At 33.6% G+C, this 17885-nt stretch overlaps 1 protein-coding gene across 2 annotated transcripts in view; it reads right to left on the reverse strand.

Annotated features, from left to right (window-relative positions):
- Window positions 1–17885, reverse strand: part of KCNT2 (potassium sodium-activated channel subfamily T member 2) — a 368862-nt gene that overhangs the window by 142298 nt on the left and 208679 nt on the right. For both annotated transcript variants that reach the window (XM_068538563.1, XM_068538562.1), the window contains exon 13: window positions 10645–10753. In XM_068538563.1, the coding sequence (XP_068394664.1) occupies window positions 10645–10753 (109 nt within the window). The remainder of the gene's footprint in view (window positions 1–10644; window positions 10754–17885) is intronic.

Here is a 17885-nt window from a genome sequence, read left to right on the forward strand (position 1 = left end):
CTGCTTAGATATTACTATTTGCAAATTTTTTCATGGCATTAATTACACTTGATAATTTGGATCTTGTGGGAAAAATGTGAAAATGTAAACTATAAATAAATTAAAAACAACCATCTTCAACAAACCTACCTTCTAGCTAGTATTACGTTTCCATATAAAAATGAAATACAATTTAATGTACATAAATAGTATTAATAAAATTGTTACCCTACTTTAAGGAATTTCCTATCTTGCTTATTTCATCTGTACTACTCTTCATTTTAATATAATTTCTAACAATGACTTATAGGTGGATAATTTATATACACACCACATCTTGTATATCTTACGTATGTATTCTCATATGAGACACTTTTACTTCTTGCTACATCTATTCTTACAATAAAAACTGCAATGGATGTCTTTTTATTTAAATGTTGTGTGCAGGTCATATTATTTCCTCATGAAAGCTTCATGTAATTGTATAAACCGATACTAGCTGATGTATCCATCCTTTTTGGATTTCTGCATGTGCATCCTTTTACTACTTTACACAATACTCTCATACCAAGCATTTCCCAACAAAACCTCCAGAGTAGCATTCTACGGACACACATTTTAATGACACTGCTAGAAAAAACGAATGATGCAGAAAAAATTACGGGGTCTGTACCTAGATTTCCGGTGTTCTTTTCCTGTGTCACTCCTTCTCCTGTAGAATTCTTTGTTACCACATCATGGTGGGAGATTACTTATTTATTTGAAAACTTTTTGTGAGATAATAGAAAGTATATATATTGATTTCTATTCCCTGTTTTCCTGACACAGAACTCCTGAAACCATTGTAATTTCCTGGTTGATAAGAACACTAGGAACATCTCTTGTTATTATATTTGTCTTCAACCCAGTCGCTGACACGGAGCTCTTAAAACTGTTGTAAATTCCTAAGTGAAAAGAGTACTAGAAGCATCTTTTGTCCTAATGAGGTGATTCTGGGTGGGCTTCTGGATGGCTCCAGGATGGGACTGGTCACCGGAAGGACCAAGTTGTGATTAGAAGGTTGGAATTTTCAGTTCCAACCCCATCTTCCAGAGAGGGTAGAGGGGCTGGAAGTGGAGTTAATAAATGGTCATGCCTATGTGAGGAAATCTCCATAAAATACCAGTAGTCAGGGGTTTGGAGGGCTTCCAGGTTGGTGAATATATCCACCCTGGGAGGCTGATGTGCCCCAAACCCACAGGGACAGAGGCTCCTGTGCTCAGGACCCTCCCAGGCCTTGCTCGATTTACCTCATCATCTGGGGGAGTCTTGCAGGTCTGGTCCCTTAACCTGTGGGATCTGATGCTATCTTTGAATAGACAGTGACAGAACTGAGTTGAATTGTAGGACACCCAGCTGGTGTTGCACAGAATTGCTTGGTGTGGGGAAAAAAATAACCCCACACATTTGGTGACCAGAAGTGTCAGAAGCGAAGTGCTCGGTGTGAGAAGTAAAGGTCACAGCAGAGAAACACAGGAGGAAAGACCTGGGGTTTCCCCGACACAGGTGGAAACTGTACTTTTTTTTTTTTTCCTTTTCACTCTTTCATACATTTTTGCGTATTTTTAGTCTACTGAGTTATAGTATTACTTTTCAACATTCTTAACAGATCATTTAAGTTTTTAGATCATACAAGTTAAATGAACATCTAAGCAACTACAAATAGATTCGTTAACTGTTATAGTATAATTCATGTTAAATATAAAAATACACAAACAAGAGATGGAAAGTTGCAAAGATAAAATAAAATTATTTCTCACTCTTCTGTGGTTCTCACAGTCAATTGATTATGAAGTCTAGAGAACGTCTGAAATGATTCGTGAATCCGTTCTCACCCTGAACGACCATTAGGTTCAATCTCTCAGTATCGCTCACCTGAACAAATATAATAACTTCCTAAATAATCACCCCATGAGGTCCTTTTTGTCCTCTTCCCTGCGCTCCATATTTCCCCTGGAGTCACTTTGTTAACTAGTTAAAAATTTACACCTTTACCTAAAACTTTCGTTAGCCTTTCATGGCTTCTCCAACAACATTCCAATTCTTTAGTAAAGCCTAATTCACAATGGCACACACACACAACACACACACATGCGCATGTGCACAATATGTCCTTACATAGTATGATTTGAGGCAATGTTAGATTAAATAAACATCCCATTATAACATTTTCTCTCTCCACTTGTTGGCTATCCTAGTATTAGTATCTCATTCTTTTGGGGTTAAAAATTGTGTTTTAAGAGACTCTTTTCAATACAGAAGTAACTATTCCAGGAACAGGGATATTATATCAAATCATGAAAACTTTACTAAATTAGAACATAATTGGGATCATGAGTTTTGATATATAAGGAGGGTGGCAAGGGTTGAGGAGGAGGATTCTAAGGTTACAAATGAAGTTCTCCGTAGAAAGAAAAAGCTCAGTTGAAGTGCTATTCTTGGGATGAATGTAAAGGCGCACTCCCTGGTTATTAAAGGGTTAGAGGTAAAGAAAATTAGAAAATCTGCCATTGGAATAGAGAGCTACTCCATCTTCATCTTCATTATGCCACTAGTGCCTGGAACAATTTATTGCTCACAGTAGGACTCAATAAAAATGTTCTGAATGAGTAAGCAAGAATAAAAGAGGATATACCTGGTTTTCTTTATGAAACATTCATATCAAGAAACTACTTTACAGACTGAATATCATAGGCCTAGGTTATGATAGAATATGCCTGGCACTTTCCCAAGACAGAAGAAGAAAAACGCTTCTCTGGTTTTCAGAACCATGAAAATGAGTCTTTGAGAAATATACAACCATAAGAAAATTAATGGAGAAAAACATAAAGATGCTTTGAGTTAATTAAATTATAAGTGGTCCACAAGAAAATGGCTTTAAATACCTAATGGTCAGCAGCAATTAATCAAGTGTCAAAGAGATAAGGCAGGAAATATGGTTTGGCCCATATATTAAACTTGTAAAAGTCACAGAAAGGAAAAACAAATACATGATTGATATTTTATTAGGAGGAGCAAAATACAGGAATGCATTTAACTTAAAAATAATCCACAGCAATGTTAATTTTTAAAATTTTGATTAAATGGGCCATGGCTATATAAGAAGTTAACATTCCAGGAAGGTGTGTTATGTGAAAGGGTACATAGAAGCACTCTGTTCTATATATACCATTCTTCTGTTGATCTAAAATTACTTCTACAAAAAAAAATTAAAAAGCAAATGCAATTAAAAATAAAATGCTGATTTTCATCTCTTCGGGGTGAAAATGTTACCTTGGCTATGTAGCAGAATGTGATTCTTAGGAAAAACATGCTTATGTAAAAATGTGTGTGTTTGTGTGTCTGTGTGTCTGTGTGTGTGTAATACACAGATAGAAGATGAAACAAATGTGGAAAATGTTCACTGTTGAATGTAAATGGGGGTAACACATGTTTTCATTGTATAATTTTAAAACTGTATGTTTGATTTTTTTGCAAAGTGAAAAATAGCGGGAAAAAAAAGTAAAAACTCCAAATTGTGCTGGGTTTGAAGATGGCCTTATGTTAAGTGGTTTCTGATAATCTTCACAATAAGACAAAAATCAAAAAGAAAATATTTCCATCTAAAAATGGAGAATTTTCAAAGTTTTGGTAATTTATCTTTTGAAAATATAAGAATTCAAAGCATTATGTTTTTAAGTAGGTTGTAAGAATGAAGTTTAACATGGTGTCTATGTGGGTGTATATGGGAAATGAAGAAATTATTCAGCATGAAGAACTCACACCTCACCATTTGGTAAAAGCCAAGCCTTGTGCATACATATGTTATTTAGAAACAGCTAAGATAATTTCCAATATTTATATTGCTTAGAAATATTTTTCCACTCTCTTTTTGGGGAGGAAAAATTGAGGCATTGGAGTGTCTGCTGAGCCAGTAAAAACCGATGGCTAAACTTTTAGTCAAATCATTTCTCCAATGTGTGTGTGTGTGTGTGTGTGTGATTTTAAACAATACTGTTTTTATAACGGTAGCCATCCATGACTATATACTATAAGAAAAACATATGTTTATAGAGTATTGTCAATGATATTGTTAGAAAGTATTTCCTTTTGCCCATTTTAACTTTTTTGCAATTAAAATCTTTTTTTTTTGTTTTTTTTTAAGTTCCTAGAACTAACTCCTATAGTTCTAGTATCATGAATCATTCTTCTCGGCACGCCTTAGTGGTGAAGGAGAAAGAATTTTATTCATTCAGCACTTTACTATTGTGGTCTGATTCTTCCATTCATTCATGAACTTTAATTCAAATCTGTTACTTAGGAAATATCATCATCGAAGCATGGGAAATAAAATTCATAGAAAATTCACAAATCACTTACAAATTGAGTTTTATGTTCTTTACTCCTACAAATTTATTTACAAACGTATGTTTACATTCTTTACTCCTACTTGTGGGTGAAAATTTATCAATTTGATTTTTATGTCTTCCTATATTTGTTAAAATGAAGTGGGAAATTTCCAGAGAACGCAGTAGTTGAAAGAAAATTAGTCGATAAAGAAAAGGGAATTGAATAGTCACAGATGACCTAACACTTTATTTGGTAGGGGGAGTATAGAGTGGGAACCTAAAATTAGCAATTAACTTACTCAGATAATAGGGGTTCACCCTCCCACTGATTTTCTGAGTAATTTCATCTGACTAGGAGGCAAACAGCAAAGATTTTACATTCAAGTGACAAACTGGAGAGTACAGTTCATTCTTTAAGTTCATTCAAGGCTTTTCAGTAAAGGAGTTCTTTTCCTAGTAAGGTACATATTTTTCTTGTCCGTTTGTTTTGTTTTGTGTATTTTTTTTAATGAGTTTCGGAATGTACAGTGAAGAAAAAGATATGGGTTTGGTTTTATTCTGATAAAAACGTGGGCTACAGAAACACATCTAAAAACTGAACTACTATAATGTTTTGCCTTTTTCATCACAGTTTTGTCACTAAGGAGAGACAATTTATGAAGGGTTCAGCAATGTGGAGGCGTAATCTTTTTTCCAGGTAATTTCAGATCAAATATTTGACCCTGGAGAGGCTTGACTGGAATTGCTAGTCCCATAAGAGGCTGACAAAGAGTACAAGATGTTATAAAACCACATTTTTCTATTAGTCATAGCTAGGGAACACTGCCATTACCTCTTCCTATGTTCAGTACCAATTGCCACTTCTAAAAAAGAAGTGCATTGACAAAATTATTTCTCACAGGAAAAAAGATTTAACATAACCAAAGCTATATTACCATTCAATTTTTCATCTGCAGAGGTTGGCAAAAAATAATCCACTAGAGTCTTTTAAAAATAATGATGTTGGGACTTCCCTGATGAAGCAGTGGTTAAGAATCCACCTGCCAATGCAGGGGGCACGGGTTCGAGCCCTGGTCCGGGAAGATCCCACATGCCGTGGGGCAACTAAGCCCGTGTGCCACAACTACTGAGCCCACGCTCCTCAACAAGAGAAGCCACTGCAATGAGAGGCCCACGCACCACAACAAAGAGTAGCCCCCACTCGCCGCAACTACAGAAAGCCCACGTGCAGCAACGAAGACCCCACACAGCCAAAAATTAATAAATAAATAAATTTAAAAAAATATATAAAGAAATAAAAATAAAAATAAAGATGTTGTAAAAGAATGCTGGCATCCATATACTGAAGGGAGGAAACAGTGAGTTTAGGCTGACATCGATGGTATGAAGATGTAACTGCCTACTACAATACACAAACGACATTCATTATTGCAAATATGATGGGAATATGAGAGCAGCAATAAGCTTATAGATACAATTTGTAAATACTCAGGAAAAAAGGGAAAGGGAGTGTTTTGAAACAGCCTAAGTAAAACATGATTATGCCATGGACAAGGGTTGTGTCTGTGGATAAGCCTGAGATATTCAGGGAGTGGAACCATACACCACTTGGTGGACTGGATACAAACAATGGAAGAATGAAAGACTCCTGGGTTTTGGGCTTGAGTTCTAAGCATTAATAGATGCTGCTGGGAAGAATGGTGGTGAAACAGATTTTAGGTCAGGGAAAATCAGTAACTATCTCTAGATATCTTAATTTTGAGACAGCTATTAGAAACCTAACAGGAGACACTGACTATTCAGTTAGAGGGACAAGACAGGAGTTCATAGTGGATATTTGAGGGAGAGACTCAATTTTGGAAATCAAATAAATGGATGAGCTCCCCTAAGGAAAAGGCATTCTAGGAAGAAAAGAAAATTCTCTTGAATTTTCTTTGTAGAAAATCTCATGATATGTGGATAATGGCAATTTTATTTCTCTTTTTCCAATATTTATTCCTTTTATTTATTTTTGTAGTCTTACCGCATGCCTTAGGATTTCCAGGACAATACTGAGTAAAAGTGGTTTTAGTAGGCATCCTTGTTTGTACATAATCTTAAAGACAGACTCTCAATATGTGACCATTCAATATTTGTTTTCCTCTAGGTTATTCTGTAGATAACTTGCCTTAGGTTAAGGAGTTCCTTACTTGTGGCTTCCTAGCATTTTATATTTTTCTTTTTTCAAAATTTTGAAGGGATGTTGAATTCTCTCTCAAATGCTTTTTTGTATCCATTGAAGTAATAATAATATTTTCTCCTTTAAAATGATGGTCTACTTCTAGAATAATTCCAACTTGGTGATGATACATTATTTTTTAAATACATTACTTTGCTAATATATTTTCTATAATTTTTCAACTATGTTAATCAATTAAATTGGTCTCTAATTATCGTTGCCCATACTATGCTTAATGAGTTTTGTATCAAGGCCATAATCCCATACAATGAGTTAGGGAGACATCTTTCTTTTTCTGTCCTCTGGAAAATACGTGCAAGTTGAAAATTACGTGCTCTTTGAATGTCTATAATAAGCTCTTTGTAAAGCTTCATGGGAAACCCTCAGTTACTTTTCCGGAGACAAAGATAATACAGACTTATTAGGAGGCTGAGACATAGGTATTCAAGATTCATGACAATCATCAATTTGATAGATACTAATTACTAGTGGCTGATGTTCTTTTGAGTATTTTTTTTTAATCATAACAACCCTATGGGATAGTTGCTCTTATTACCCTCACTGTACATATTGAAGAACTCAAGCTTGAGAGATCGAGAAGCCTGAGATCATGCAGTCATTACATAGTAGAACGAAGATTTGACTGGGGTCAGCCTCATTCCATAATTTGCAATATGTATCTATTCACTTTGACAAATTTATTATAAAAAGGGGCAAACTGCTGAAAATAAATACTGTTCTTCTATGAACCAATTTGAGTTTATTTTCTTCTTGAAAATTGTGGTGATTAAAAGAATCAAATTATCTGTGAAGGATATTTTTATTTTATTTGAATCATTACAATTTGTACTTGGGCTCTTATTCAGAAATCTTTTATTGTAACTATTATTCTGCCGAGGATTTTGTTCTTTCTAACTCTAGGGTCACTATGTTAACTTTCTCTCTTGTTGACATGAGTAAGAGCATATCTTTTCAATTGCTGAAATCATGTCCATATGGACTTTTCTTCTGTGAATCTGATCAAAGTGTAGAAGATAATCGTATTTATAATTAATACTATAATAATTCATATAATAATTCATTCAAATAATAGTGTAACAATTCCATAATTTACTTTAATGAATGCTTACAGTCTTTTTGTTCAGGAGAAAATGATCCATAAATTATATAAATGGTATATCTGCATAAAGTAATAGTTACTAGGTTGCTACATTGTTTTTGCTTTCTAATATTTTCCATACATATCCGTTGAATTTTGAAGTTCCTCCCTTTCATATTTTAAAAATGTGGATTTACTTTAAAAAAAATACATCAATGATAGTCATGCTAGGAGTTCCACAATTTAGGGGAATTGAAGAAAGTAATTAAATAAATGGAAATAAAAGTATATTTTATATCTCGTGATAATTGGAATCATGCTATTTAATACTCATGAGACCACAAGGACAAAAGTATAATGAATATTACCAAGTAAATATGATTTAAGATTAAAGCAATTATTATTTTATTACAAACAGTATTCATTATCTATTGCTGTATAACAAATGGCTCCAAAACTTAGTGACTTAAAATAATCATTTCATTTCTCAACATTCTGTGGGTCAGCATGGTTTTTTGGGTTGGTTGATGGGTGAGTTGGGAGCTAGGGAGGTGGGGTGCCTGGGATGGATGAGCCTCACTTTCCATGTGATTTTTCATCCTTGGAAAGACTAAATCGGGATTCTTCACAAGCAGTCTCTGGGTAGTGTTCCCGTGAAAGGCAAGCAAAGGCTGGATGGCCTTTTAAGGCTTAGTTTCTAAAGTCACACAATGCAGCTTTTGTCACGGTGCATTGGTCAAAGCCAAGTGACAGGACAACTCATACTCAAAGGGTGGAGAAATAGATTCCACCTCCTCATGGAAGAAGCCGCAACGCGGAATCACAACAGGACACAGACCCAGGGAGCGTGGCTCACTGGAAGCCATTATTTTAACAAACTACCACACCAACTAAATGACAGCTTGATACACTGCCTTTTGAAAGGTTAAGTCCATAATCTTTTTAACCTCATGCTGAGATATAAAGCATATTATATTGGTTTGAGAGTCTCATACATCACCCCAAACTGTTTCTTATGGCATTTTAATGAAACCAGGGTGCTTTCATCTTTTCATATTATAAAAAGAGTTCCTCTGAGATGTTTTAATCTCAGCCATAAAAGAATACAGACATTATTAAAACGAATTTCAGCAGATGCCATCAATGAGAAATAATGAGATAAACTATTGGGATAGAATTTTAAAACTTCATTTTGATGGATTTATCGAAATAACAGCAAAATAAGGATGTGAAAGAGAATCAATTCAAATCGTCTTTGTAATTTTTTGTTTGTAAAAATAGACAATTTCAGTGAGTTTGGTGTGTTGTGAGCACATCAGTGGCTTGCTAAAGGGAGAAAAACTAAAATCTGCTCTGAATTTTAGTTATAGCACATTCAAAATTAAAAATTGTTTTCCCAAACTACATATTGTTTTAAGATCCACATTCAATATTCATTTATTGAAGACCTAATATGTCTTATTAAATATTATTTATTTAATCCTTACTGCTAATTCTAAACAATGGAATAGAGACATTATATTATTATGGCCATTTAACAAGAGAAAAATATAGAAGCAAAAATACTAATATGCTGAGCTAAATCTTAAATGTTGGCACTCAAAGTTAAATATATTTTTAAGAACTTTAGTGCTGTGCCATTACTACCTTCCTAAAAATTTTATCATAGCAAGTCATTATGAGGTATGAAAATTTTGCAAAAATATTCTTTTCCTAAATAATAATAAAAATAAGGCAGCTTAGTTACAAAGGTTTTTTTAGATAAATAATTGGCACTTCTTGAATGTTAATAACAAATGTAGCTGGCCAAGAATGGAATACTTTACATGTATTTTTCCATTCAATTTCAAAAGATTGTCTACAAAGGAGGTACTGTTACTTTTAATTTTCGGTTTAGGAAACAGGCTTAAAGAAACCCTGGCACCATCTAAACCATTTAAATTCTCAGAAACCATTTAAATTCTCAGAATCTTTGGTTAGTACTTTAAAAAAAAATCTTCAAAACAGATTGCAAAATGCTGCCAAAGTTGAGAGTCATTGCTTTAAGTTGTTTCCTATACTTTTTTAGAAAAAAGTGATGTCATTAGCAGCAAGGTTAAAAGATGAGTCAGAGAAAATTGAATAGCAATAATTTCATGATTCTCATCATTATTTTAAAATTTCTTAGTGTTTATAATGTTTCTTTTAAATATCATATACTAATAGGTAAGCATTTTAAGGTATGTGAATACATCTTCTGAAGGACATACATTTTGCAAATGCATACTTAAAATGATTTACATTTTAACGACTTTTGAAGGTTTAGACCATTAAGGTGAAATTTTATAAAAATGGTTCTTATATTTGAAAAAAAAAGTATATAAATTACTGCCTGGATCAAAATTAATTCCTACAGAAGCACTTAAGAAAAAAATAAAGTACCATTTTACTGTTCAATTTTCTAACAGTTTAATGTCTTGTGGATAATTATTTTAAAAGCAGCGCCTGAATGAAAAATTCACATGTAACTTGTTCTTGAATTGTTTTCAAAATCTACCCCCAAATTAAGTCTATTTAAAATACTTGAATATATTATATTATTCTATTCCGTGGTAAGTTTATATGTATATAAAATGATCTATAGCAAAGTATTGTCTATCTATATGTAAACATAAGTATAAATTAATACGTATAACATTTGAAACCTGTGTCTATATTATGTACTCAACTTAATCACGGCTAATCTATTCAAGCTTACTAACGTATCCAGCAAGTTCGGTTACTAAAAATCACCAAATTATATAAAAAAGTAAAAATTCACCACAAAGATTCACATTTTAAAGTGAATAAATCCTCATAACAAGTAGATGATAAAAAGGAAATTCTTCTGTTCTACAGAAACATGAATGTAATAAGTTACCACTAACTTCAGAGACATAACTCTTACAATCAAAATGGGAATTTGAGGCAATTCAAAGGATCTCATTCGAGGCCAAACTTACCAGCAAATTTGATATGGAATTTATTTTCAGGCTTTAAGATCTGGACATACAAAGGGCAATTTGGAGCAAAATCTTTTACAGCCCATGCTCTCAAAATTGTTTGGTGGTCCTGAAATGATAAAAATCAAAATATCATGAGACAAATTGAAAATTTTATAATATATTAAGTAAAAATCATCAGTGTGTGAAATGGTCATATCTACAGTTTAAAATTAAGCATATAAAATCATTCATTGTGAGGTCTTACTATTAAAGATAGTTATTATTTCTATAAAAGAGATCAACAATACCTAATTCAATCAGTAGTAATTATCAACACTTAGGAAATTAGCAGAGATTAAGAGGGAAGTCTCTTGACAAGCTTAAAAATAATTTTCCCAGAAAATACTTGAGGGGCAGAAACCTTCAGAAATGCAGCACAACTGTTAGTCTGTAATAACAGTTTCCATGGAAAAAAAATATGGACATAAAATAATTTTAACATAGTTAGAAAGATTGGTTAAAGGGGAATGACTGCAGTGACTATCTGTGAGGAGAACACATGAGTTTACTTTTTATATGACAGTAAAGATAAAAGGATTTTGACTGTGTGTATGTGTTGGAAGACCAATAACTTTCAGATATTAAAAAAAAACAGAAAAAAGATCTTTTAAAAAAGATGCTAAGACTGAGAAAGGCAGTGAAAATCATGCTTACCATGAAATTTTACACATAGTGTCACCCTATAAATTATTACTTAATTAACTGAATAAATCAAAGCAAATTACAGCTGTCCCTCAGTTTCCAGGACTCTCCATGGATAATAAAATACAAGGATGCTCAAGTCCCTCATATAAAATGGCATAGTACTGGGGGCTTCCCTGATGGCACAGTGGATAAGAATCCGCCTGCCAATGCAGGGGACACAGGTTTGATCCCTGGTCTGGGAAGATCCCACAGGCCGCGGAGCAACTAAGCCTGTGAGCCACAACTACTGGGCCCACGTGCCACAACTACTGAAGCCTGTGTGCCTAGAGCCCGTGCTCTGCAACAATAGAAGGCACCACGATGAGAAGCCCGTGCACCACAATGAAGAGTAGCCCCTGCTCACCACAACTAGAGACAGCCCGCAGGCAGCAACAGACCCAACGCAGCCAAAAATAAATAAATACAATAAATAAATTTATTAAAAAAATAAAATGGCATAGTATTTGCATATAACCTATATACCTCCTCCCATATACTTTGAATCATCTCTAGATTATTATAATAATTAATACAATATAAATATGATGTTAATAGTTGCTGGCAGGCAGTAAATTCAAGTTTTACTTTTTGAAAATTTCTGGCATTTTTTTTTCAAATATTTTTGATCCACAGTTGGTTGAATCCGAGGATGCAAAACCCTCAGATACAAAGGGACAACTGTATTGGAGAAATTTGCTACTCAGCTACATTTATTTTATTTATTTACTTTTTTATCGAAGTATAGTTGATATACAACGTTATATAAGTTACAGGTGTGCAATATAGTGATTCACAACTTTTAAAGGTTATACTCCATCTATAGTTATTATAAAACATTGGCTATATTCCCTGCGTTGTACAGCTTATCTTATACATAATAGTTTGTACCTCTTAATCCCCTACCCCAATATTGCCCTCCCTCTACCCCTCTCCCCACTGGTAACCACTAGGTTTGTTCTCAATAAATGGTAGTCTGTTTCTTTTTTGTTATATTCACTAGTTTGTTGTATTATTTAGATTCCACATATAATGATATCATACAGCATCTGTCTTTGTCTGACTTATTTCACTGAGCATAATACCCTCCAAGTCCATCCATGTTGCTGCAAATGGCAACTTTTCATTCTTTTTTATGGCTGAGTAATATTCCATTCTATATATGTACCACATCTTCTTTATCTTTTCATCTGTTGATGGACACTTAGGTTGCTTCTATATCTTTGTAATTGTAAATAATGCTCCCATGAACAGTGGGGTGCATGTATCATTTTGAATTAGTGTTTTAGTTTTTTTTCAGATGTATAACCAGGAGTGGAACTGCTGGGTCATACGGTAGTTCTATTTTTAGTTTTTTGAGAAACTTCCGTACTGTTTTCCACAGTGGCTGCACCAATTTACTTTCCCACCAAGAGTGTACGAGCGTTCCCTCTTTTCCACACCCTCACCAACATTTACTATTTTTGTTCTTTTTGATAATAGTTATTCTGACAGGTGTGGGTGATATCTCATTGTGGTTTTGATTTGCATTTCCCTGATGATTAGTGATACTGAGCATCTTTTCATGTTCCTGATGGCTATCTGTGTGTCCTCTAGCCACAGAAATCATAGAAGAAAACAAAATAAAAGAACTCCAAACTGGAAAGGAAGAAGTAAAACTGTCACTGTTTGCAGATAACATGATACTATACATAGAAAATCCTAAAGATGCCACCAGAAAACTACTAGCGTTCATTGATGAATTTGGTAAAATTGCAGGATACAAAATTAATATACAGAAATCTGTTGCTTTTCTATACACTAACAACAAAATTTCAGGGAGAGAAATTAAGGAAATAATCCCATTTACCATCGCATCAAAAGGAATAAAATATCTAGGAATAAGGAGATAAAAGACCTGTACTCTGAAAACTGTAAGACATTGATGAAAGAAACTGAAGACCACACAAATGGATGGAAAGATATATTGTGTTCTTGGACTGGAAGAATTAATATTGTTAAAATGACCATACTCCCCAAAGTAATCTACAGATTCACTGCAATCCCTATCAAAATACCAATGGCATTTTTAACATATCTAGAATAAATAACCTTAATATCTGTATGGAAACACAAATGACCCCAAATGTCCAAAACTGTCTTGAGAAAGAAGAGCAGAACTGGAGGAATCACACTCCCTGACTTCAGACAATACTACAAAGCTAATCAAAACAGTATGGTACTGGCACAAAAACAGACACATAGATCAATGGAACAGAATAGAGAGCCCAGAAATAAACTCACATATGTGTGGTCAATTAATCTACAACAAAGGAGACAAGAATATACAGTGGATAAAAGACAGTCTCTTCAATAAGTGGTGCTGGGAAAACTGGACAGTTACATGTAAAAGAATGAAATTAAAACATTCTCTACCACCATACACAAAAATAAGCTCAAAATGGATTAAAGACCTAACTGTCAGACCAGAAACCATAACACTCCTAGAGGAAAACATAGGCAGAGTACTCTTTGACATAAATTGTAGCAATATTTTTTTGGATCCATCTCCTAAAGCAAAGGAAATAAAAGCAAAAATAAACAAATGGGAACTAGTTAAACTTAAAAGCTTTTGCACAGCAAAGGAAACAATCACCAAAGTGAAAAGACAATATACAGAATGGGAGAAAATATTTGCAAATGATATGACCAAAAAGGGTTAATATCCAAAATATATAAACAGTTCCCACAACTCAACATCAAAAACCAAACAACCTGAATAAAAAAATGGACAGAAGACCTGAATAGATATTTTCCCAAAGAGGACATGCAGATAACTAATACATTTTAACAAAGAAAGCAAAAATATGTTCTAGTGTAGCACTGTCCATGCAATAGCCACTAGCCAAATGTGACTGTTTAAACTTAAATTTAATAAAATTAATTAAAATTAAGAATTCAATTCTTTATCACACTAGCTACATGTCAAGAGTTCAAAGCAACATGCAGCAAATTCAAAGCTATATTGGATAGTGGAGATATAGAATATAGAGCATTTTCATCATCACAGAAAGTTTTATCTGACAATACTATTAGGGAAAAGGAGGATTAAAAATACAGGTAGATCTGAGGGACTACAGTGCAGAAAGAAGAAACTGTTGTCAATGGTTTGTAACTTTAAGTTGCATGAAAGTTAATGAAGAGTAAACCAGAATTTTTTACGTGAACAGTGTGTGTCTTCCAAAACATAACAACGAGCCTAATATGGTGTGATAGTTAATTTTATGTATCAACTTGACCAGGTCACAGGGTGCCCAGGTATTTGGTTAAACATTGCTCTGGCTGACTGGGAAATACCAGAATATGGAGAGGCAGAGAAGAGAAACCACAGACTGTGTGTAAAAATTTACACAACATTGGCTGACCCCTGAACCGTGCATGCATGGGGCCGAATAAAAGCAACCTGAACTAAGATTTGAATCACTGCCAACTGCAAGGGTGACAGAGTTTTCCTTTTGAGTTGGATCAAATTAACTGCTTTCTAAAACAAGAACATCAATACTCTTGGAGGAATACAAGAGAATCCAAGGCTTCGCCACAAAGCACAATAAACAGAAAACAATGCAAAATTACTGAATATGTGAAGTGGCAGAAAAATGTGACCTATTTTCATAGGAAACACACAAATAAAACAATACCCAATAGCTGCTAGCCTCTGGATGATCTAGATATTAAAATTATCAGACAAGGATTAAAGCAGCTCTTATAACTAAAATCAGTGAGGTAAAGGAAAATAATGCTTGTAATAAACAGAGAAAAAAATCAGTAGAGTAATAGAAAATACTTTAAAAATTAAATAGAAAACTAAAATATCTGAAAAATATTCACTGGAGGGACTTTGAGATAGAATGGAAATGACAGAGGAAAGAGTAAGTGAACTTGATCACAGATCAATAGAATTTATCCAATTTGAAAAACAAAGAAAATAGGAATGGAAAAAGGAACAGAGTTCAGGGACTTTTGGAACAAATGTGAAAACACCTTAAGTAATGTAATTGGACTCCCAGGAAAGAAACAAAAGATAAATTAAAGCAGAAAATTATTTGAAGAAATAATGGTCAGAAACCTCCCAGTTTTATGAAAGACACAAATTTACAAGTTTAAGGAGTTCAGCAAATCCCAAATTATGTACACTAAATAATAACCACACCTAAGCACATTGTAGTCAAACTGTTGAAAACCAAACATAAAGATACTATCTCAAAAGCAGCCAAAGAAAAACAGTCATAAGACCAAGGACTCTCATCAAAATCATGGAAACCAGGTGACAATGAAACAATAGCCTAAAGTTCAGAATGATGAGGAAACAAAACAAAAAAAACTGTGAAACCAGCATTTTATGTATAGAGAAAAATCCTTCAAAGACGTGAAATAAAGGACTTTTCCAATAATAAAATCTAACAAAATGTGCTGCCATCAAAATCATACTACAAGAAAAGTGTAAGAAACTCCTTCAAGCTAAAGGGAAATGATACCAGAGGGAAAGTTAGAACTTCAGAAACCAAAGAAGAGTATTAGAAATGGTTACCATTAGAATGAATAGAAAAGACTATTTTCCTCTTAATTTCTTAAAAATATATGTCTGTCTAAAGCAAAATTTATAGAATTGTCTGTGGGGTTTCAGATTTATAAAGATAACTGACATCTGACAATTACAACAGAAAGGACAATTACAGCAGAAGAGGAATAAAGGCAAAGTATCTCATTTTAAGAAGTGGTATAATATTAACATGAATTAGACTATAAAAAGTTAGTGAAGTGTATTGTAGTCCCTAGAACAGTCACTAAAAAATATTCAAAAGGTATTTCTAAAAAGCCAATAAGTATATTAAACTCAAATTCCAAAAAAAATTCAAATAATTTTTAAAAAAGTAGAAAAGAGGAAACAGAGGAACAAAAATCAGTGGGAAAAAACAGAAAACAATTTAGACTTACAGCCAACCACAAGAATGATGATATTAAACGTTAATGGACTAAACATACTAAAACATAAAGAATATCAAAAGGACAAAAGAAGTAAGACCCAACTATGAGCTACTAAGAAGAGATGCATTTTAAATATAAAGTTTCTGATAGGATAAATGAAGTAGATAATAACAAGAAAACAAACAACACAATTTAAAAATGGGCAAAAGATCTGAACAGACATCTCACCAAAAGCATGCACAGATGACACACAAGCATATGGAAAGATGCTCAACATATTATGTTGTTAGGAACTGCAAGTTAAAACAACAATGAAATACCACAACACACCTACTAGAATGACTAAAATCTAAAACAGTGACAACACCAAATACTGGTGAGGATGTGGAGTAGTAGAAGTCTCATTCATTGCTGGTGGGAATGCAAGATGGCACAGGCACTTTGGAAGACAGTCTGTAGTTCGCAGCAGTACTATTTACAAAAGCCAAGATGTGGAAGCAACCTAAATGTCCACTGACAGATGAATGGATAAAGAAGATATGGCATTTTTTACATATAACCACAAGTCTGTTCTCTATGTCATCAAGTCTGTATGCATATATATATATATATATATATATATATATATAGTGGGAATTTGGGGTTAGCAGATGCAAACTACTATATATAGAATGGATAAACAATAAAGCCATATATAGCACAGGGAACTATATTCCATATCCTGTGATAAACCATATGGAAAAGAATGTATATATATGTATAACTGAATCACTTTGCTGTACAGCAGAAATTAACACAACATTGTGAATCAATAAATACCTCAATAAAAAAAGATGTGGTCTATATATACACAATACAATATTACTCAGCCATAAAAAAGGATGAAATAATGCCATCTGAAGCAACATGGACGGACCTAGATATTATCAGACTAAGTGAAGTAAGTCAGACAGAGAAAGACAAATATCATATGACGTCACTTACATGTGGAATCTAAAAGTATAATACAAATGAACTTATTTACAAAACAGAAATAGACTCACAGACATAGGAAACAAACTTATGGTTGCCAAAGGGTATAGCAGGGGGAGGGGAGAGATAAATTAGGAGTTTGGGATTAACATATACACACTATTATATATAAACTAGATACACAGCAAGGACCTACTGCATGGCACAGAGAACTATATTCATTATCTTGTAATAACCTACAATGAAAAAGAATCTGAAAAAGTATATATGTATATGTGTATATACATATATGTGCATATATATGTATGTATGTATAACTGAATCACTTTGCTGTACGCCTGAAACATTGGCTTTCATTACTCTCAGTATCAAGTCCAAACTTCTTAACAAGGCTTGCAAGACCGTTTACTCAACTGTCCCCAAACTACTTGCCCAGCCTTTGGATTCTTTATTCCAATGACAAGGCATTCTCCCCTCCTGAGACTCCAGGATTTCCCACGTGGAACAATCTACCTGGAACCATTTGTCATTCACTCTAGGAAGTCCTTTCTTCGGACTGAAGTCCACGGTACTTGTTCCCA

Source organism: Eschrichtius robustus, chromosome 3 (assembly GCF_028021215.1).
Source record: "Eschrichtius robustus isolate mEscRob2 chromosome 3, mEscRob2.pri, whole genome shotgun sequence".
Taxonomy (NCBI): Eukaryota; Metazoa; Chordata; class Mammalia; order Artiodactyla; family Eschrichtiidae; genus Eschrichtius; species Eschrichtius robustus.